Genomic DNA, 23426 nt, shown 5'->3' with positions numbered 1-23426 from the left:
CCGAGTCAAAGGTGACACCAAGACAACGTGCCTGAGGGGAGGGCCGAATAACAGTGTTGTTAACAGTTAGATATATGTCAGGGGGGGATTTGGAATTTGAGGGGGGATGACGATGAGGCATAACAAGGAGGCTCAAGAGCTGCGGGTTGTGGACCAGGATTAAGCCGGATCGAGCAGGAGGCTACTGGCTAGGCCATATCTGGCCTATAGACCGGAGTTTGCCGACCTCTGCCCTAATGCCTCATCTGCACTCTACACAACCAGATTGAGTACAGAAGTTGTAATTATTTGTTCTGTTTACATGCCTGCTCTGTAAAATATATGCAATGGCAGTAAAGGGTTACTTTGTATGGGAAATTTTATAGTATGGTATCCTTATGGGAATATACACACCAGTAAAACTGTTCTCACTCTACATGAAAAATGGATTTTTGTTGCTGCCTATGTCTCTATTTCAGAGATTTTCCCTAGCTCCTTTCTGACACCTGTCAAAGAGTCAGGAAGTAAAAAGATTTTCTTTTACTTTCTGCTCCATCAGAACATTTGATGTGGTACTGTGTTTTATCAAAAAAACAGCTTTGTTTTATTTTCAGAGAATATTAAGGTCTATCCATATATTTCTAAAAACTTTTCTTATTTCAAAAGCAAAGCTAATAAAAAAATATGCTCCTAACAAATACAAAGTGTAAATGAAGGTTTTGTTTAACGTGTAAAATATATTTTCATATAAAAATAGATGTAGAAATTAGATCCGGAATATTAAGACATTAAAACATATATGATGCCTAAAGCTTTGATAGGGTTAGATGCACTGACAAAATGTATGGAACAATATATTATAAGCAACTCCAAAATATCACATACGAAATGTATACAGTATGTGGCAACATCTTTCTTAACAATCTGTGAATAGAAGTATATCCACAGTTTTGTGTTCATACAGGGATCCACACTCTACTTAGTTATAATATGATTATATATGTGACATGCAACATGCCATGAAGAAGCATCAGAGATACTTGTAGACATGGGAAGGTGTTTATGTTCTCCAATAATATTTCATCTCGCTCCTCTGTGCTGATGTCATCTGTTGTCTTATAGGTAAGGCTTTTAGGTATTGTGTTGCAACTCTTTAAATACTAATCAAGAGCTTATTGGACATGATGCTCATAGCTTTCCACATTGTTTATCAACAACAGTAAAGGGATGTGAGAATGTATCTCCTAGGAGGGAAAAGACCAAAATAAAATAGTGAAAGATGTATTTAGATCTGACTTGAAACTTTTTAGATAGTGCTCATGGGACATGCAAATTTGAAATTAGAGTGAAGATTCAAATTAGCTTCAGGCATGATCAGCCTTATGCTTTAAGCATCCAACATAATGCCCAGTGACTGTATAATAAGGCTCCATCAAGCAGAAATAGACATCAGTTTTGAATTTTATCCAACTTTTTATGTTTTGGAAGGACCATTGAGACTTTTAAAGGAAACGTAGGATGTGATGATTCTGCCAGAGGCTGTACTTATTGAAAAGAGCAATATAGGGACACCCCACTAGAGAGGCAAAGTCATTTTGATAATGATATAGTCATTTAAAGACGCACTGATATCAACGTATTCCTATAATTACTTATCTAAATTGTACAGGTTCATGGTCAGCTAGAATAAATCTGTAGTTTACATGTAATAAAGAACATATATAACTAAGCAAATCAAACAGGTGTAATGCCTATGTATCTAAAATACGGACTAAAAGCTGAAATCTATGGATTCGCTTGTGGTTCGCTTTTTTCGACAACTTTGGGTATAGTTAAAAAGAACCCAACAGGATTTGTCTATAATGTTCAACCAAACTCATTTTTTATGACAAACCATACCTAAATATACAACATAGAAACACTTGTCTGTCTGAAAATATACCATATATTCAAAATTAAATAAAAAAAAGTATATTCCACTTAAGTTATATATTTTTGTTTATTACATTAACATGTGTTGTTTACATTTTTGACCTTTTTATAAACCTGTACAAGTTCAAAACTCCTTTTCTATGAACCTACAGATCACAGCAAATTTCATTCATATGTTCCACCTGCACCCAATTACTGGCAATTATAGGCAATGATATACCAAGAGTAATAATTATTTGAAGCAATAATGTAAATTTTTTCTGGCAATATTCAGGAAGAACCTGCATTTTAACTCTTACATTTACTATAGATTACTAAAACGTGTTATTTTACAATACATCAGTTTCATCTGTTGGCAAAAATATTTTTTTGTCTTCTGATTTTTTTAATTGCACATAATTATAGTAATTGCTACATATACAGTGTGAAAATTACATTTTTTCCTATAAAATATAATTTGTAGATTTAACATTTTATCCAAAGCTAACAAAGTTTTCATTGCACATGGCATGTAGTGTAAAAGAATGACTATCCTTTAGTAAGGAGTAAAGATAAATGTGTAAAATGAAGCAGAATTTATACCACACAGCTTTATGAAGGCAGATGACCACTGGTCCATGACAGAAGTCAACCCTTCAAAATAAAAGGAATAGAGACATGTAGAGGTTATGTAACCATGGTAATACTATATGTATAAAAGACAGAGTTAAAGCAACAATTTAGATAACATTTAGACTTTTTGCAAATGCCTGAAACATATTATCACAACATAACTATTCTTTTAGATGCTTTCCTTATAAATAAATAGTAATGTTATAGAGACAATTTAAATTGGGTCAGACAAGAACAATTCCTTATTTACTGGAATTTCGTTTTGAGTAGCACTATCCCCGGGGAAGCTGCTGGATTTTGGGGACCCTGCCCATGATCAGTACCTATTAAATAATACCACCCCAGTACCAACAGATTCTATAAGTCCTACTGCAGGTTCTTGGGGAAGGGGCTCAGTGAGGGGCCTGTCACTGGGGCATCTGTCATGGAGGAGAACTGTTACTGGGGAGAGTCTATCACTGAACGATGTGTTAGTGGTGTGGTCTGTCACTAGGGTAAGGGGGATCTGTCACTGAGTGGTCTATCACTCAAGATCTGTCATGATGGTAACTGGACCTGGATCCAGGTATAAGTCCTTCTTTGGAGCTTATAGGTCTGTAGCTATACCAATGGCAGGAATTACTAACTTTTTGTATCATATGGAGTATTCTAATCAATAAATGGATATTTGTAATACACATACACATAGTTAAAATTGAAAACATTCTCCAGAAAGAGAACATCAAAAACTAATGGGTGGAAGTTGGTGGCAGCAGACTTAAGAAGGTTTCATTAGGAGGCAGCAATGGTGTCCGAAACAGTTGAAGGCAAAATGTGTAACAGATGACGGTGGCCAATGGGCCTCCCTCCTTGCCTGTATATTCATACAACAGCTTGGATCTGCAAAACTTGGAATATCTCTCTTTAAATATGATAGATTATACATATACCAGTTACTCTTAATTACCTACTTTGTGAAAGCTTTTTGTGAATTTAAAACTCTCTATTTTTTATTTTTTCTTGATTTGTCTAAATCTGAAACCTTAGCTGGTGTTCTAGAGCAGCGGTCATTGACCTTTTGGACGTCACGAACCACTAATTTCACGGACTCCGGACAATGCATGTGTGGGGAGCCATGTGTCATTCAAAGGGGAAGACACTTCCCCCAGAGTGATGTCAGGATATCAGAACCCACCCACGATGGGAGAGATTCCTGATGGGAGAGTGGGCGGGTTATGTCCAAAGAGACACAACCCGCCCCCGCCCTGAGCCTGCAATCTGTACAGGAGACGTGGGCCTGGCCGGTGTGCTCCCTCCCCCCCAGCGAGGTCAGGAACACACCAGTCACAGCTGTGAACCATCAAAATTTTCTTGCGGACCACTGGTTGGCGACCGCTGTTCTGGAGGGTCATAAGCTCAACATTCAGATGCAAAACATTTGTTAAGTCAAGTATATGAATGACCAATGATGTTATGACTTCTGTGTCAGCACTTTAAAGTTCTGTTATCCCTGGATACTTAGATACCAAAAGTGGATGTAGGTTTTACACTGTCCTGTGCATATGCAGCAGACAGAGTAAAAAAAAAATTGCTAGGAAATGTCAGAATGTATACTGCAAAAATCCTACCAAAAACTATACCTGCCTATATTTTAGAATGCCATATATAATAGTTAGCATACACATCCTAATCATGAAATTTGTTACAACTGTATATGAATATTTTATTTTCAAAGAAACTCAGATTTTCTTCTATCATATTTGTGGCCCCCACTTCAATAATTTAACCCCATTAACTTGTAGAATCTTGATGTAAGCATTTTGTTTTTCTTGTAATATATAATTTATTCTTGTATGTGTGTCCTATACAATATATTATAATCGGCATATTAACTTTTGTAAATGCTCCAGTTAGAAGTGTATACCAATCTTCGTTCTGAAAACACCAGATTGTCTGAGATTCACATAAAATCCTCAGAGAGGCACACTGAAAAACAAATATTAGAACGTTAACCTCTACAAGTTATTTTTAGCTACAAACAGATGTTTTACTGGCCCAGATGCAAGCCAATTATCAGAAATCTGAAATTAGCATGTTGTCAGCTGACATGCAATATCAAACTCCTAAAATAGTACAAAATTATTTTCTGGGTTTATAAGCAATCAGGTTTTTTCTAATAAAGCAGCCCAAGTAAGGACCCACAGTGACCAATTAAATTTCAGTTTATTGTAGGGAAGGATAAATTGTCAGCAGTTTTCTATGCTTTGCATAATATAATTGCATTTTGTGCTGCTATATACTGAACATGCCAGTTTGTTTGTTTATTAGTTAATGCATGTTTTAGAATACACAACAAGATAGTTAAATCTCAATGTCTAATTATTTAAATCCCAAAGCATTTGCTTAACTTAGAGGAAATGATTAATTACAAACCAGAGAAATGAGGGCACCTAAGATAGGCTAGTACTCGGGTGATTGTATAGATCGACTGGCCAGTGATCACTTCCTGCATTGGAACAGGACATTTAGAGCTTATCTTTTTTTTCAAGTTACCTTTTTTAGTTTTTGAAATGCACTGTTATTTCCTGTATAGGAATTCTGTGTGACAAAATGTACAGGATGAGTGCAATTGTCCTACCTACCTTACATTTGCAGTTTAGCGCACAGCACCATGAAGGGGTACAATGTCAACAAGGTAAAGGATCCTCCGTTGTGGGGATTACTACCGAAGCAATTTTTAACACTGGGCTGAAATGTTTAAGGTAATTGAAAACCCTTAATCAAATGAAATTTTCTAAAGCATTGTGTATTTTAAAGCAAAACTAAAGTGAAAATAAAAAAAGATCACTTAGCTTACTCCAGCAGATCCCGTAATGGCGCTGGACCTTACCTCGATCTGGTCCTGCGCCATCCTAGAATTATTCTTTAACCCAGTGCCAAGTAAGCGCCGGGCGCTCTTCTTTTCTGGTCTTCTGGCTACGTCACTCAATCTCACACTGCACAGGTGTGAGATTTGGTGGTGTATCCCACTGTAAAGGGGGAAAAAATAGAGAGCCGATCTGACCGCGCTTGCATCGCCATCTCTTCCACTTTAGTGGAAAAAATGCCCCTTTTGCGCATGCAAAGCTTCCTGGGATGCATGACAGAGCTCAACGCTCCCATTCAGTCTTGATTGCTACAGCCATCAAAACTTAATTGGGTGGTGCTTTTTTTAAAAAAAAATCAACTACATTTTTACTTTACATATAAGGGTTGTCTACCCTTCCATGCTAGGTAGAGTAAAAGTAAAGTAAAAAGTTTAGTTTAGGTCCGCTTTAAACAGTTCATATTTTGCTTATAATACATATTTTCACTTGTTTTCCTCCTTTTCTTGCATCTCTTTCAGCCAGCTCCCACCTACATTTCAGCGTAGGCTGCATGTCATTACTATAAATCAGCATCCTGATGGTGGCATTGATGGTGACACAAAGTGACAATGAAGAAACACAACTTTGAGGCAGTTCTCAAGTATTTTTATAAATACTGCAGATTTTAATAAATTGAAAAACACTTTTGAAATGAAATGAACCTGGTAAAACTTAAATCAGATCTTCGCCATTTGGTCTAGATTTACTATAACTGAAGAACATTTTGAAGTAAAGTAAAAATAGTTATAATAACCTTTGGGTTAGCTTTTTGGCTCTGTTTTTAAACTGTGCTGGAATATGACTTTTGCTGTAGGCGGAAGCTTCTTTCCTTTGTGTTTAAAATAAAAAATTATCCCTTTTTTTTTCTTTTTATTATACCAAAAGCAACCTAGGTATTTTAAGTTTAAGATAAAATATTTGAAATGCATTTTAAAACGTTTGTCACTTATGTTATACATTTTGATTTCTTTTTAAGCTTACTTCAATTAGGGATGAGCGTGAATGCCTCTGGGATGAGCGTGAATGCCTCTGGGATGAGCGTGAATGCCTCTGGCATTCACGCGAAAATTTCTTCGAACATCCGATCAGTCCGCGAAATTTCAGCGAACTGATTTCACAGACCCAACAGAAGTCCCAGAAAATCATTGTCTGCAATCCCCGGGCACTAGGTAATTACCTCTAGTGCTCTGGGATCGCAGTGGCTTCTCAGGGCTGCATTCGTTCATGTAGCCCTGGGAATCCTCCTATTTGCGATCACCGGGCACTAGAGGTTATTTAACCTCTAGTGCCCCGGGATCAAAGTGGAATCTCAGGGCTGCATTCATCCATGCAGCCCTGGGAATCCTGTGTGCGATCCCCGGCACTAGAGGTTAAATTGGGATAAGTCTCCCCATTCAAAACCTCTAGTGCTCTCTGATTGGCTGAGGGAAGCTTTCCTCAGCCAATCAGAGAGCACTAGAGGTTTTGAACGGGAAGACTTGTCCCCATTTAACCTCTGGTGCCGGGGATACCACACTGGGATGATCATTGAATGCAGCCGTGGTCACGATCGATCACACTGGCCATTCTTTCTTACAATTTCGGTAAGCGAGAACGGCCGAATTCGCCATGAGATCGAATTTTAAAAACTCGCTCGCTCATCCCTAATTACAATATAGCACACACAAGAAATACATAAAAATGGTTTGGAACCTTTAGACATAGACCATATCTGAAATCCAATCACATTTTTTTATGTACTGTCAGGCAAGATAAATTGTCATATCCAATTATGAAGCAATAGATTCTGTGTTTGATTACATTAAAATATAGTCAGTGATGATGCGTTTCGCAGTACAACATCTGCTTCTTCAAACCCAACTATAAAGGACCGAATAAAGTGTCTATAAAGCATAAATAAAGAGGAAGAAAAAAGAAAGAATAAAAAGCACAACCATCACCAAAGTTCCTTACTTGGTTTGTAACCACAACTATTGGTGGAATTGTTTATCAAGTTTTATTTTTTTGAGGCTTTGCTATATTATGGGGAACATCCAGGAATGGTAAGTGTACAATACAGAGAAAGATTGACCTTTTGAGTGAGCTAGTAAAATTTCTAATATGCTGTTCACCGTTCTTCTTGCTCAAGGCTCTGACATGAATCCACCAAGATTTTCCACACAGTGCAGAATAAGAAAACATGGTAAGTAAATAAGTGGGAGACCACAGGCAACATCTGTGACTTAACTTGCTCTCTGCCTTTCTTCTTGTGGGCACAGTTCCAGAGTTTAGGTCATTCTTAAAATACATGCAGGTCATTTTGTATAAGTAATCTTTTGATCATAGATTCTCTAACGTCAACCAAAACAATGCAAAAACATTGGGCCTAAAGGATATGTGCATTCATTCAGTACATTTATTGAAGCAGATTGTTTCTTAAAGGATCATAGACCATCCATGCATGGGTTACAGTGTATATATGCAGAACTTACAAAGATTTTGTGTGGCATGAAACAGCACCCAAATATATATCACCAAAATTGTGCCATGATTCCAAGTTTGGGTCCAATGAATTGCTGTTAGTTTTTTTGTGCATCTTTGTTAGCAAAAGTGGCTGGTGCTAAAATGTAGATTCCAGTGATAAACAACTGACCATATGCTACTTTTTTTTTTTTTATGACAATGTAATGGTGGGTTGTTTAACATGTTATTTAGTGCATGTACATTTAATTGCTTAAGAAACCATCCATTTTTTTTAACTGGTTGTAAAATGTTGACATGCCTATACTGTAGTGCAAGAAGATGCAGAAGGCAGAAGCAAGCAACATTTGGATGTTTAAACTGGATCTGCAGATCACACAAGACACCATAGTACAAATACACAGTGGGGGAATAAGTACATGTCCGAATATTAGTTTAGAATAATAAACTAATAATAATCTTCCACTAAGTCTCCCTTACTGCTTTATTGTTCGCAATGTGAGCATATCAACAACATGGGTTGAGAAAGAGCTCATGAACAACCATGGCTGGGGACATTTTTGTGAGACAGAACATATTTATGTAACCATTCAAACACACAATACATGACATGACAAATTACATATGAAATTACATTACTGGCTTTACTGGACTTCTTTTACTATCTGCAATATTCTGTGAGGCAGTAAAGAGCTAATGTGCAAAGTGAGGTGTGCAACGGGAACCAATTTCAGAAAATTCCTATGAGGCAATAAAATGATTACCTGGCTTCCAAAGGAATGCTCAACAAAAGCCTCAAAACTGGATGGATTTTAAAGTGGCCTGAGAACTTTGCAGGGTAATGGAACTGCACATTTCCGGGACTGGACATGTGTTTCAGTTTATGATATATGAATAAATATATATTTATATTGAGATATATATATATATATATATATATATATATATATATTGCACCTCCTCCTTACTTATGGCCTGTGACCCTTTTGTGCCAGTTTTGTCAACTCTGATAAACAGTATTATTTTAGGTGAAGTAAACTTAAGGTACTTGTTACTTTCACTCTCCACTAATTCAACGTTTAAAAAAAAAACAAAAAAAACCTGGAGCCACACTTTAAGTATCCACAACTGCACATTGCTCACAGATAAAATGTATTTAAGTGATTTAAAATTCAATAATGTCTGTATGATATTACTGAGCACATGCAAAAAGTAGTAATTGTTCTAACAGACAAACCTGTTGCCAGCTGTGCTTATAAATTCTTATTTAATTAAACTAATTGTTACAAGCCCATACTTTCTAAAAACATCCTAACTATTCACAGAACACAGTTGTTTCTGCATAATACATATTGATATGATAGCAGGTTATCATTTCTACATCTTTCTGCAGAAAAACGATGACATTTTCCAGCCTGACTGTATTATAGTGTCATCCTGGTTATCTGCTGGTACATTTGTGCCAACACAATGCCTGACACTGACTTTAAAACTTATGTGAGCAAAATCACTGCGACACTTTAAAGATTCATCTTCACACCTGTCCTGTAGTTGTAAATTTACAAGTGTGTTTAGCAACTGTTTTGTTCACCCCCTCTATAATTATCAATTTGTATTGCAACTCTTTATTTAAAGTAAATAATAATTTTCTGTTTTACCGGCTTAGTGAAGTGTAGCTGTGAACAATCATATATGATGAAAAAAGTTTGCATATATATGATTGGGTATTCTTTGCATAGTGCATATTCACTTAGCTTCTAATCTAAGTATAATTTACATTGGAAAGTGAACATAATCTACTCTTTTGGTAAATCAACCATACTGTGTGGTTGAAATTGACCCAAACGCAAAAAAGAAAATATTTGCTCTTATGGGAAACATTACATTTTAATCATACCTAGGCAGTAACCCCTGTTCATAGACACTCCTGTACCTACAGCCTCCTAACTGTATATCTGAAGTGAGACCATCGAAGCACCAGGGTCTCTGCTAGCTTTATGAAACTGGAAGTATGATTTGGTGGATGTCACTTATGTGATGATCACTGCTGTACTTCCTAGAGAGGATGCAGTACCCGAGGAGCTGAGTGCAAAGATTTCTTTTATTCTGCTTTATCTGTTCTGTGGTCCTGTACTTTATCAACCTCTCTTGCTGCTTCTTGATCATTACCTACCAAGTCATCAAATCTGTGGTCATTAGTGGGCAGCTCTGACTTTAGAAGCAAACTTTTGTACTTCTACCAATATGGCTACCTACACAGAGGAACACTGTAGAACAATATATGGCAACAGTTTTTTGGGAGGGGGTACATTTTCCATGGTTGAGATACACTTTAATTATTGTGCATCAATATTTCAGTATAGTTTAACTTTTTTCATTCTCTTCTTTGTATGTATGTCAATGTATCATTGTTATATAACCATGTGGTTTTTATTTTTGGAAGAGACTTCAGGGAAATACTTTCAGTTAAGGTTGACCTAATATGCCACTGATTAACATAGACTAAATTATTTATATACAGTTTTGTCATGCTACAAAGCCCAGTTAAGGAAAAAAAATGAAAGAATGCTAAAACCACAGTTTAGGCCATATGTTGTTTATCTAACTTTAAGCACTTGTAAACCGGTTATACAGTAAATCTAATATGCTGTAAAAGTCTAAGGTTATGATAATAAAGGTAGTAGATACAGAAAACAAATTTATATTGAAAAAAATAAGTTCTTATGTTCCACCCCATTGACCCCATTCCCAGATTAGGGTTTTTCTGGCAATTAAAAAATAGGCCAGTGGCAAGAATGGCATGGTCAGTACAGGCAGCGTTAATGCGAGCACCATATAAAGCTATACCTAGTAAATGTGGCAATTCTAATGGGTTTGGAAAACTAGGAGATACTTGACCATAGATTGAATAGTTAACTGTTTAACTAGCATTTTTATTCTAAGTAGCTAAAGAGTGTGATTTCCTGTATTGTTCTGCATTTGGCCATCTTTCTTATTGTTAGATATGTGTCTAAAGCCTATCACAAGATATCAATTTTGTAACCATTAAAAGATATGCCAAATCCCGATAAGTATGCATTGCAATAGGAACAAATACGTTCAAATAAAGTGGGACTTTTTAGTCATGCTTCTTGTTTCCAATCGCACACTTTCCAAAGAGGAGTTGCCATTTTTCCTTTGTAGGACTTATTGCAGACATATACTGGGGTCTTTATTTGCCTGCTGGTTTGCTGCTATACCTTTAAGGTAGAAGGGGTTTATTTATTGCTATATTTACGCCCCAAGAGAGGAGCTTAGAGTTATGTTCCAAGCTGGAAGATTAGAGTAATGGAGCCAATTGTGCAGAGGTAACAATGCGACAGGAATATACCTTCATGTGTATGGACAGATACATGGAACAAAACTTTTATTTTAACCAAAGCAAAGAAAGAGTTTAATTATGCCTTTTGTACTGACTTGCCGGAAAGTGTGTTGGGGAATTTTGTTTTTGGTATATTGTGTTCAAAGTGTTGAAAGTAAGACTTTGATCATATTCACGTATCATCATATCATCAAACAGGTTTTATTACTTTCTAGAACATAAAGAAGGATAACAAGAGCATGAAAAAGACACCTACATATACAATGGTTTTTAATTAACTTGCTAACTGCCACTGAGTAAATTGTAACAAGAAATCTAGCTTTTATTCATACACAGCAAGTTTCTAGGATGTTTTTATTCAGAAAGCACTGGGGAGTTTACCTTTATAATATGGGTATTATGAACAATCCACCCAAGCTTATAATGTAATATGCTTTAAACGCTGGTCAGTAGTTCTTGTGAATATTATAAATGGCTATCCAGACACTCCACAAACATATTAAAGAAATTTCTAAACATCAAGAAAAAGTCCAAGCACCAAGTCCAAAGACCTTTACTCTGCAATTTGATTTTATCTGCTGTCCCTATTGGACAGGAAATAAGAATAGATCTACCTAATAAGAACATAGATGACATTAAAAGCCATTTTCAGACTGCATCCAGTTACAGTTTTCTACAAAGTACAATTTTAATTTCTGACTCCACAAATGTGCTCAGTGTTTTTTCTGGACTTTTGTCTTATTTCAGCTCTGAAACCAATCATGTGACTACAACAGAAAAAAAACAATCCAGGTAAACTTCTCAAATGCAAGCATAAGGTTCTCATTTTACCTAGAGGATGGTGAATAAGGTGAATAATGTACCGTATTCCTCATTCAAGCAGGCCTACTCATACAAATAGTTCCTGCCTCTGGCTTTGTTGACCAGCAAAGTCCATTTCAAACATTCCAAGTGTTGTTCAGCTAAGGAGAATAATGTCTACTGGGGGAGTGAGGAATAAGGTCCTTACTCATAATCTCCTATACAAAAATAAGTAGGTAACCCTTGAAGTGGGAAAAAGATCCACTGCTGGTAAATGTTTGTTTTTCCACTCAGCTTTACCAATAATTACATTGCCTGGTGATCCTGGTACAGATCAGATGACTTCTTAAGTGACAGCCCTAATGTACAAATTGTAACTCCTATCCCAAAATGTGTAATTGCATGTCAGAATATAAAGACACGAAGAAATATGTAAAAAAACAAATATTTTTATTGCAATAACTCGTCTTATGTCTTTTTATATAGCCAGTTTAGAAGTAACAGTTCCTCAAGGTGCATTGATTTGTTTATTTTTCATTGTGTGTGACTTTTCCACATAATTCATTTAACAGTACTTATGCTTTATGTGTTGGATAAGAGAAGCCCTGATAGCAATGGGGTTGTTATGTTTTCAGGCAGGTGATAAACTACACACTATCATAATTCATCACTAAGGCAGTTTATTCCATAAAGTGGTACAGAAACTTTAAAGATGAGAGCAACTCCAACTTTACCCCCCTAACTTAATAGTACACGTACTATAAATGTTCTTTTATGTACAGATTTTAAGGAAAGGTGTAGTGTTTTATACATATTTTCTTTCCTATTCACAAGAATAAAAATATAAAATTATATATTACTTTAAAGTCAGGCAAGTGTACGAATATAATACTTAGTATGAATATTTCATATATACCACCAGTAGATCATGTTCTCAAGCCTGTTACGTATGAGTCATATATAATGTGATATGATGTCCTGAAATTCAGGTTCACATAAATGCAAATAAATAAGTCAGGGAGCAGACACTAGTTCATACTGATTTTCATTTATTTAGAGGAAAATACAAACAGCCAGCTCTCTTATTCTAATCATATGTTAATGTCTTTATGTATGTTAATCTTTAATACAGTCTAAGGTCAATTTTAAGGGGAAGCCTATTAACCTAACTACATGTTTTTGGAATGTAGGAGGAAACCAGAGTACCCGGAGAAAACCCACACAAACACAGGGAGAACTTGTAAACTCCATGGAGATAGTGGCCTAGCAAAGATTTGAACCTGAATCCTAGCACTGCAAAGGGCAGTGTGCTAACCACTGAGCCACCATGCTGCCCTAATCAATCAGCATGCATCTATTACCAGTCTAACTGCTGTATATTTAAAACTGACAAGCAATTATGAGTTCCTGTATTTACTATTTCATTGTTGTGAAACCAATTGTGATTTATGACATACCAACCAACCGACCAGTTTTAGATGTAAGGGTCATCAATGGCAGCATGTATGTTTCTCTCATTGCATATTTAATTTAAACAATAGGAAAAAAAAGTATATTTTCTGTAGTGTTTCACTAGCATTAAAGCGTACCTAAACTCAAAAAAGAGGAGTTAGTACTAATTAACAAAAAGGAGATGCAATGTCAAAAAACTAACTTCCTGGCCCCCAGTGGCTTTTTGTTTAACCTCTACACTGTACAGTGCATTTCATCCAAGCCAGCTGCCGGGAACATAGTAGCTCATGCGCATGGTCAGGGGAAACATCATGAAGAAGATTTCCACTTCATGTAAATCCATGGTGGAAGTAGCGGCAAAAATGGTGTCTACGAGGATGTATCTTCACTACAGGGGGACTGCACAGGTACGTATGTGCTATAATTAGCTATGCATACTTGCTGATTATGGCTGAAGCTCACTACCCACCAGTGAGCTTAGTTCAGCTTTAAAAACTAGTTCAGCGTTTTTCTTTTGTAACATATTCTTATTACTTGAATTATATTTGTTGAACCTGACACTAAATCTGGTATATTTCCACTTGCTGTTACAAGGTGACAGTGTTGTTGATTGTGTAATAAAATCACACAGCAGCATGGTCACATTGTACATAGATTATGATTATGGACTGTCTGATTTTAAATAAATTACAAACTAATGAAAACCTATCTTCAGCGTAAACACCTTTTAAGTCACTACAGTAACATTTGAATAATTTATATCCATATAAATAATGTCTGACCTCGCAAAGCAACACTAATGTTGTACGGTTTGTGCTAACCCCTGCAACTGCTACTTTTGTTCTGGACCGCTTGGTGTTTTAAAGAAAGTGCACAAGTAACATACATACTTGTGGGATCAAAAAGTAATAAAAAAATGTTCTGTAATTTTTCATTTTGCACATAACTGCACTTTAAATTTAGGCAAGAAAATCTTTTCCCCTAGAAATTATACTAGGGCTTGGATAAAAGAATTGACAATAGATCAAAGTTAAAAGGTATTTTTCTATTTCCTTTATATATATATTTCTAGGAGTCACATTTTCTAAATACACAAAGCAGAACTTGTATATATTGAAGACTCTAAGTTGAAGAAATAATGAGCATATTTTTGTTCTTTATATACCACATAAAAATCCTTTATAAGGCCTAATCTACACAGGAGTTCTTTTTTATCAAGACTGAGGTAATTGCCACCTGCATGTAACATTCAAACAAATGAACAATTACAAATTGTCCATGTTGTTGAGATTTAAATGATTGAATGCAGGAGTTGTATTTTTACATTTCCGGAATGGGGGGGCATACTTATGGAAAGCCAGTGGAAATATATGCACTGCAATATTAGTATCTGCCAGACAGAAAGAATTTTTTTAAAAAAAGGTTGAGCAGTAAAGCAAATGATTTGTATTGTATTAAGACATTCAGCTATATACTTGTACTTGGCAGGCATGGTTCTTGTTTGACAGCCATATTTACAGGGCTTTAAAGAGGGATAGTGCTTGTTAAACAGTACAGTTTTACATGGTGTCAAAGCACAGCTGATCTCATTTTAGTTCAAAATTGTGTTTGTTTTCTTAAAGCAAGGTTATAGAAAGTAAATACAAACCAAAAAAAATTCTTCACAAACATTAGTCGTAACGCTCTTCATCATAAACACTTCACCTTGATGCTTTTAGGCTCACCGCATTAATCTAATATATAATAAACACAACTGAAAGACGTGTTTACAGCAAAAAACATCACTAAGTTTAGAAGAAAACATAGTGCTCATAGTTAATTATGTTTTAAGAGTCATAAATTACTATCAACAATATAAAATCCTGGTTAATCAGGAATATTCAGTAAACTTATTTTGTTGCCTGTCTGCTTGCAGACCATGCTAATAAAAAATGACTTTTATGAAGAACTAAACTAACTGACCTGAGATACCTTGGCATTATAGTTTTACAATGCAGTAAATGCTTCCATATCATTTCAGAACCGAAGACATCAAATAAGCCGAGGTCAGAACTGAGGTGATCCTATGTATAAAGTAAAACTTTGAGTTCAACAAAAGGTGGGCCCTTCAGTGAATCCTGTTCTTTAATTTTAGGGTGAGAAATTGTAATGCTTAATAGTCAAACACTCTAATCTTTGGGTTAGGAGTTCACGTGGAAATGTGTTAGAGAAAGAAATACATAGTTTGGAGAAAAGTGTCCTTTACCTGGTTGTGCTTAATAACATGGTAAAATATTTCTGATTTATTAATTTATTTCTGATTCTGAAGCATAATTGATATCGGCTATTGCTGCTCCAGCTTTGAGCCCAGTCAAACCCACCTTGACATTCACCAGGTTACCCAGCCCCCTAACAATCACTTTGTTCATATTTGATTAACATATGGATAATTAGGGTTACTGAGGATGTATTTAAATACCAGTGTTTTATGTATAAGCATGAATGTGAGAAAGTGGTGTGCTTAACGGCGACAAGCGATGAATGTTCAAATGTAGTGTGCCAAAGGGACATGCCACGTATGGTGCTAATAATGTCATCAGAATGTTTCCTATCAGCACGTTTCCTATACATTACTCAATTCTTTACTAACCACTGGAAAATACAGCACCAATGTCTTGGAACTAGCCCCTAATACCCAGAGTGAGATTTGGAAATTGGAGAATTTAGAATAGTTAAGAAAATATTCATTTTAGCCCATAGTTCTGTTTTAGGATAGTGAATAACTCCCCTACAACCTAACTGCAGGACATGGTAATATTCAAACAATATGGAAACTAGGGTATATGTGGTAGGTAATTTTACTTGAATTTCTGTATCACAGGCTACAAGCTTGCTCAAAGTCAGTGACTTGCTAAGTACAGAATGATCAGGAACACTGCACTAGAACTGTCAACAATGGCAGATTGCTTGTTTCCATTATAAAATGTTCCATTTTGTAAAGAACAAAGGCTATAAATGTCCAAAAAACTAACTTTAGTTTGATAAACATAATATAGCTCCTCTGTAGTGTCTTACTATTAATTATGAGGCAGTGGGAGCCACATGTGCATTAAGACACAGTGGTCACATTAAAATAATGAACATTCTATTTAGGTGCAAGAACATTTTGGTACATTTAACTTGCTATGCCTTATCGAACACATTTTTGGCAGTGCATGGCCATAGATTTGTAGTACATGTTAATGCTTTTTCCATAGCAACAAGGTTGAACTTATACTGTGTTTGTTTTGCATTGCAATGCATTATGCAGCTTCTATTGATTCCCTCTACTAAAAGGCTTATTGGTGGTTTCATTCAATAGATGAAAATATCTTTTTATTAGTAGACCATACGCTGACCTTTGTTTGACAGAACATTTTAAACTCTGAAAAATGAAAAAAATAGCAAATATATTTTAGCATATCTTGATACCTTGTACAAAAGGTCAGGTATGTAATTATGGGGAAAAAATCATTTTTATATTCTGCATGCTTTATATTTTGAAAATCTCTAAATAAATCTTATGTAATACACATATGGGCCCCACCTTTGTTGGCTTGATTTGATAATATGTAAAACACAGTCATCCTTTCATCCCAATGAGTCACTGACCTGGAACAAATATGCAGCCAGTGAAGTCAGAAAACTCCAAACTCCTACCCTTGCATACTTTTTCCAGGTCAGGACTCACTAGGTAGTGAAGCCTGGATTAGGATGATAGACTTGGATTACAGTCCTTGGAAAGAAATGTCAGCACTGCAAGCCCTGATAATAATGTTTAGTAAACCTTATCTTGTTTAATCAATCCCTTAAAAAAAAGTATAAGTAACAAAATAATCTTTATATATGTCCTTACGGAGGACCTTCCCATGAAACTCTCAAATTTCTGGAGGTAAATTTGGATAGTGCCTGGACATACCCTTTAAAATGATATTTTAAAGGAAGCCTATAATTACCACATATCAATTATATAATAATTAAGGTTTTAATGTCAACCAACACTAATACATGAAGGAGAAGCAGAACTGTGACTTTCACTATGTACTGTCTATCATAAGTGCTGGCGCACCTGACATTTGGCCTGATTTATTTGGCTCTCCAAGACGGGAGAAGGTATACTTTAATCAGTGAATCCAGGGTGATCAGCAAACCTGTAATGGATTTTTTAAAACACATTTGCTATTTGTTAGCAAATGTTTTTAATCCTAGACCAGATCCATTCCAGGTCTGCGGGATCACTCAGCTTCACTGATGAAAGAGTATGATCTCCAGCTTTGGAGAGCATTATGAAGTCAGGCCCATAGAGTGGGCTGACTGTCACTCTGAGATTTGAGCTCTGCTGATTACGGTACATTATGGGTAGGTTTTTAATTAAACATGAAAGACTGGGCTGCCATTTCGACAGAAGCAGGAGTGGTTCCTACCATGGATGCCCCTACCTTGTTACTTCCCCGGGAAAATAGGTTCTCGTGTGTACGTAAAGGCCAGATTTTTTTCGGACGTATAATTGGCAAAGAAGTTACTTTGTCTAACATAATACCTGACCACCATAACAGGTACTGTCAGTATAGGATAGGGTTATCAATATATATTCCCCTATTTAATGTACAGCGCTGCGTAATATGTTGGCGCTATATAAATCCTGTTTAATAATAATAATAATAATAATAATTCCTTTAAAACCATAAATAAAATAGGGTGGCTAAGGCAGGACTGTGTACACAGGTCCCAGGGGTGGAAATACACAGACTGTGTAGCTGCGCAAGGGTCCTTTGGGATGATATTTAAAATTGACATGGGTTGGGAAGATGCTGGGACCAAATCTGGCTGTCATATAGACATGAACATTGATCACCTCTAGGACAAGTAATAAGTGGTAGATATTTTATGTCCTAACCAAAGTGTGTAAGATGTATGAGGTTTTAGAAATGAGCATCTTCTTTAATCACTATCACAATAGTTCTGCTTTTTGCTATTTAGGCTCAAACCTATCTATCTATCTATCTGTCTATCTATCTATCTATCTATCTATCTATCTATCTATCTATCTACCTCTACTCATCCACAGTGAAAATGTTGCAAAAACTATTTTGGCACAGGCTTCTTTGGTGACTATGTGATGACTTGGACATAACGCCGGTCTTGTTTTATTACTTTACTTTACAAAGCAGAATGATCAATGTTGTTTAAAGTGATAGAAAGGTTTGTTTTTTTATAGCTATTTAAAATTTTATTCATCTCTTTGCATACCGCTTTCAAATGAAGCAAATGCAGCCAGCTTTTGCTGTAGTTTAAAAACCCTTACAGTCTGCTACATTGATTTATGTTAATGTACCATATAATTTAATTAAAGAAGCTGGACTATCATGCTCAAAGCCTTAAGGGAATTCTCATATCAAAGTTGACATACCTCTTCAACCATAAGCATAAATTAAACATAATTTATTGTAGCATACTGTATATTGGTAAATTGAATTATTGTATTTCCACTTTTGTCTTGATTGCAAAGTAATATTTAACATTTATAGCAGGTTTCTAAAAAAGAGATATGCTCTAAACAGTTGTTTTTATTTTTCATGGAATGACTGTTAAAAGATGTAAATAGAATTTATTAAAAACAATGTTTGGCTGATCTACTAAACCAGACACTTGGAATAATGTGTTGTTGGCCTTCCTCGCTGGGGGTCACTGGGAGTTACTGGATTTATTCTATGCCTAATTTCTGCATTTTAGGCTGTGTACACACACTCAAATTTTGTTGCTGGAAACAATCTTTTGTGATCATTCCTAGCAAAAAAAAGTGTGACAGATGAAAGAACATACTTTGCCGCACACACATTGCCGTTAAGTTTCATTCCCTATGGGGAGGGGAAGAGCAGAACGAGGGAGCTGCACCCTGCTGTGCTCTTCTCCATTGACTTGTAAAGTCGTTGTTCACCATCAGTTGGTAAAGGATCCATCAGGATGGATCCATGAACGACACTGGGCAACCAATTTACACATATCAGATTTCCGCCAGAATTGAGTCCGACCGGGCGAGAATCATTTGATGTATAAGTATATAATAATATATAGATAAAAATGTAATATAAGCTAAGTTATGGGGGCAGAGGAGTGGCCACACACACTTCCAAAACTTTACTCCATTTTCTGATTTCTGCCTTTCTTTCTGCATGCTGTAAACTTGAAACCACAGTTTACACTACTTACTCCAGTTATGTTAGAGAAGACAAGAATTGCAAGTTATTTGCCCATACTGTGTTTGAACGCATACAGTATATGGCAGTCAGAGGTGTGATATTAATGGACTATTTGGAAAATAGTAGAATAGAATATGCAGGAAAATTAAAGTGTATTTTTAAACTAATATTACTGTACTGCAGATCATTGCAAAAACTAGCTTTTCTCTTGTATAATCATAACACATAACATAAGCATTTTCTTCTAGTCAAAAGCCTAATTGAGCAATTTGTAAAACTTCAAAGGAACATTTTCATGTTTTAATAAATTAACATTTTCCTAAAAAAAAAAAAATTCAAGTTTAACCTTTTTCTCTTTGTTGAAAGTGGCACAGAAATGTCACACTTTTACTCTTTCCTGAAAACGCCATTAATGTGGGTGCTCTGCTACTTCAATACTTTTTGAGTCACAGATCTGATTCATCTGATCTCATACTCTTCTTGAGTTAGTGGGCCTGACTTATTAAAGCTCTCCAAGGCTGGAGATGAAACACTTTCATCAGTGAAGCTGGGTGATCCAGAAAACCAGGAAAAGATCTGAAATAATCAGGATTGAAAACATTAGCTGACAAATAGCAAATAACTTAATATTAAATCCATTTCAGGTTTGCTGGATTACCCAGCTTCACTGATGGAAGTGTATCCTCTCCAGCTTTTTAGAGCTTTAATAATAAATCAGACCCAGTGACTCAGTACTGAAACTGTGTACTTACATGACAATAACATTGACAGTTAGGGCAGTATAATGTTCAGTAGCAGTGGCGACCCCTGTACTTCCATTTTTTTGTGCTGCCTAAAGTGTAGTCAGCTTAAATAAGTAGCAATTTGTGATATACTGAACTATATCAAAGCAATCCTAGTCAGGCTGTTTTCATCTTTTTGGGGTATTGGCCTTTAAAATTTCTGGCATGTGGACAATCTAGAATGGGTTTTACATCTGAGTGAGTTCAGAGGTAATTTTTTTAACTGGGAAATGCTACAAACCAACCAACACAACATATAACATAATTCTATAAAATTCCCATATAGTTAGAAAATACATTCAATGGTACTAAAGTTTTGTATTTTTTTGTAAAGTTTTTAGCCTTCACTTATTATTAGATTGTGAAACCTTGTCATAGAAACTGATCATCTGCAGTGATTAAGGCTGTTCTAGGATGTTTATGTTAACATACAAATCTGGCCACAGATAACAAAACTCTGACCACAGAGTTTTACTGAGCAGCATAATCAGTGTCAGAAAGATCATTAAGGAAGTAGTAAGGTATATCAATAAACCATATCATTAAATCATAACAGCAACAATAAATTAATGAATCACAAAAACATTACTAAATCAAGTTGTGGCAAAACAAAGCAGGTACCTGGATCTTTGAAGTGTCGAAGAGAGATCAAGGCTTTCTTCCTCACCAGGGTGCCAGCCCGGAAAATGACAATGAAGGTCGCGTTGATACTTCTGAGTTTTGGTGATGGTAGCGTCTTGTATAACTCCTGAGCTGTGGAATATGTGTTTCACTTTATTGAACACTTCACCATTTACTGAGTGATAATGAAATGCAATGCAACACAAAGTGCCTGACTTTGTGCATATTGAAGTATGAAGCTACACAAAATTGCATAACATACTTGTCAAATCTGATATATAATTAAAGAAAAACATTGTGTTGTCCAGAGATCAAAACCATGGCACTGATGGCAACTGCATATATTTCTAATAATGGAAAGTACTACCACTAGACTTCTTAATGACGTTTTATTGATAATTAAATTTTAATGAGGTACGCAAAATAATCCAATTTGAGTTGTTAAATGTGGTAGTATAAACAAATGCAAATGATCATATTTCAGTATTAGTATTATTGGGTATCTCCATGCTTTTTGCATTTATTGCAATTTTTATTTTTTGATAGTACAGTAATTTTAATGAAAGCTATGCTTACTGTAAAATGTCCTAAACCCTGCACACACAAACATACTTACATAGCAGAAATTCATAATAACCATTTCTATTTTACATTCTTATATGTAGTTTCAGTAAACTCCAAAATAATTGATTTCCTTGGCTTACTGCATTTTACAAATTAATTCCAGTTTTGCACTGCCTTATTAAGTAAAACCTTTAGCTGATTATTAGGACAGGACCCCTTGAACACATTAAAAAAACAAACATTTTCCAAATTAATTAGACGAAGTGGGAAAGTTGTATACATCCAAGAATTACGTTTCACTCACCTAAGTACTATTTTTCTCTCTTAATTACAAGAGCGTGAAGTTTTTAAATATTTTTCAGGAGGACAGAGTGAAAATTAAAACACATTAGTGGCAAAGATGTTTAATTAATTGATCTATCCAGAGGCTATTAATTAAAAGTGTACTATACTATATAACGCTCAGAAAAGCCATCTGTTCATCCTCTGGCAGGGTCTATGATGGCTTGGCATGCCTTCTTGATACTTCATGATTTTCACAGATACATATGAGGAGACAGGATTACTCAATCACATGACTATCATTTAGCTCCTGATTTAGGATATAAAACTGAAACACCAGGAGATTAAGTTGTTTGTTCAAGAAACTGACACAGAGATTCCCGCCAGGACGACCTAGTGTTATAATTGAAACGCCCTAGGCTGCAAGCTGGAATCTTTAAATTCAGGTTCTAGATATCCTTGCAGTGTGGAAACGGCATCAGGCTGTAACATCTGCACAACAACCATACGGCACATCTATTCTCCCCTGCACATACTGTAGGTTACATTCTAAACAGCTGAATTGCCGTAGATCTTTACCCACGGCAGGAGGATGTCCTATTCTTACCCAGATTTGAAGATAGCGTCAACATATTACGCAGTGCTGTACATTAAATAGGGGTAGCAAATGACAGACTAATACAGACAGTGATACAGGAAGAGAGGACCCTGCCCCGAAGAGCTTACAATCTAGGGGATGGGGGAATTAACAAATCAGGAGGGGAGATATGTAGTGGTGGGACGTAGTGACGGTTTCAAAAAGACAGAAGAAGATGGGTAGGCAAGTTTGAAAAAATGGGTTTTGAGTGTTCTTTTAAATGAGCAGAAAGTAGGAGCAAGCTGAATAGGATGAGGAAGACCATTCCAGAGAGTCGGGGCAGCTCTAGAGAAGTTTTGTATCCATGCATGTGATGAGGTTATGAGTGAGGAAGTCATTAGTAGGTCATTGGAGGAGCAGAGAGAGCGACTGGGGGAGTATTTTTTTACCTGGTCAGAAAAGTATGTGGGACAATAACTGTGTAGGGATTTGAAGGCAAAGCACAGAAGCTTGAATTCGATTCTAAGGTAAAATGGAAGCCAGTGTAGAGATCTGCAAAGAGAGGCAGCAGAAGAGGAGATGTTGCATAGATGAAAGTGACAGGACCTGGAAATGTTCTGAATATGAAGGGTAAATTAGAGGGCACAATCAAAGGTGATGCCAAGAAAATGTGCCTGAGAGGAGGGATGAATAACAGTGGTGTTAACAGTTAGATATATGTCAGGGGAAGATATGGAATTTGAGGGGGGAAGATGAGTTCTGTTTTGTCGGTCAGACATCCATGATGAGATGGCTGACAGGCAGCATGAGACCTTATCCAGGACTGAGGGAGACAGGTCAGGGGTGGACAGATAAATTTGAGTGTCATCAGCATACAGATGGTACTGTAAGCCAAAGGAG

The 23426-nt window shown here is 36.0% G+C and overlaps 1 protein-coding gene across 2 annotated transcripts in view; it reads right to left on the bottom strand.

Moving 5' to 3' along the window:
- FRMPD4 (FERM and PDZ domain containing 4) overlaps positions 1 to 23426 on the bottom strand; it is a 203758-nt gene that overhangs the window by 146182 nt on the left and 34150 nt on the right. For both annotated transcript variants that reach the window (XM_072414372.1, XM_072414381.1), the window contains exon 2: positions 21104 to 21235. In XM_072414372.1, the coding sequence (XP_072270473.1) occupies positions 21104 to 21235 (132 nt within the window). The remainder of the gene's footprint in view (positions 1 to 21103; positions 21236 to 23426) is intronic.

This window comes from Pyxicephalus adspersus, chromosome 1 (assembly GCF_032062135.1).
Source record: "Pyxicephalus adspersus chromosome 1, UCB_Pads_2.0, whole genome shotgun sequence".
Lineage (NCBI taxonomy): Eukaryota > Metazoa > Chordata > Amphibia > Anura > Pyxicephalidae > Pyxicephalus > Pyxicephalus adspersus.
The sequence above is the reverse complement of the archived record's forward strand: the minus strand, read 5'-3'. Positions and strand labels throughout refer to the sequence as shown.